Source organism: Plasmopara halstedii, assembly GCF_900000015.1.
Source record: "Plasmopara halstedii genome assembly, contig: Scaffold_1956, whole genome shotgun sequence".
In the NCBI taxonomy this organism is placed as follows: Eukaryota; Oomycota; class Peronosporomycetes; order Peronosporales; family Peronosporaceae; genus Plasmopara; species Plasmopara halstedii.
The window spans coordinates 1-1,085 of NW_020188864.1; the positions used below are offsets into that span (position 1 = coordinate 1).

Genomic DNA, 1,085 nt, shown 5'->3' on the forward strand with positions numbered 1-1,085 from the left:
AGTGAATAGATTCTGGTAATCTTCATTTTATTACGTAAGCAAATCGTTTCAGGAATGAAAGTCAATATTATTTTCATTTGACTCCACCCGACGTGAGCGCATATTTATCCGCCGTGACAAATGGCTTCATTGTCTAATTTTTGGTCTCGTGGCTTCTAAAGACTAGCATCATAGTTATCACACGGACCTTATCTTTACGTCGTCTATCGCATCATCGGTGCCAAAAACTAAACATGTTACCTCTTCATCATACTTAACTTTGGTACTTCTACGCTTCGCTTTGAGACAAAAGAATGATAGAAAAATGGGTATGTATTGACATCCATCATAAGGAGATATGTATGCTGATACATCTTCCCCCCCGAAATGGGAGTCACAATCAATCTACCATTTGCAAGACAACCCACATATTGAAAATTCTACAAACAAGCACCAACTGCGCTGAAATTTCGTCTTCCCACTGCACATACTAGTTAGTGCAAGCGGTTTCGAGATTTGAAACCATCAGGAGTTGTCTCGTTTCCTCAGCTTGCGCCCTATAGGCGATGGCTCAATGAGCCACGCGTGCATAGACTCTCTGACCGACAACCAATGAAAAAAGGTTTTCGTGTTGAGACCCAAATCCTGCGGTCAAACAATAGACGGTCAAGTTGTTTTCCATCTCCAAGGACCTTTCCCTGATCAAGCGACTCTATGCCCGTTCTTAGAGAACGTCGACGTCCAACTCGGAAATTGGAAAATATACACTCTGGAGGTTGCACCTTTCGATCTTAACTTTCCGTCTTATCATATGATCGCCATTCACTACCGCTTTAAGTTTAGTTCAACGCACTAAGCAACGTTTTTGCCGGGCGAATTAGACAATGTCATGACTCTCACATAAACCATCTAATCTTTGTGTCTGCACCAAAAACAGTGATACTTCTTGAAACAAATGGGTGCATGACGTTGACTGTAAGATTCCGTGTTAACAACAATTTATTTGGGAACGAAATCGAGGGCTCATGATTCCCTGCTGTTTAAACAAATATTACTTCGCTTCAAACATATCAAATGTGTAACGGGGTTACACGTTACCTGGTAAC

General features: G+C 41.4%; 1 protein-coding gene across 1 annotated transcript; it reads left to right on the forward strand.

Annotated features, from left to right (window-relative positions):
* Window positions 1-591: 591 nt before the first annotated feature.
* Window positions 592-835, forward strand: PHALS_02473 (uncharacterized protein; the record flags this gene model as incomplete). The annotated part of the gene is made up of 2 exons (XM_024716908.1): window positions 592-601; window positions 669-835. 2 exons carry the CDS (start codon window positions 592-594, stop codon window positions 833-835), a joined length of 177 nt encoding a protein of 58 aa, XP_024582459.1.
* Window positions 836-1,085: the final 250 nt, after the last annotated feature.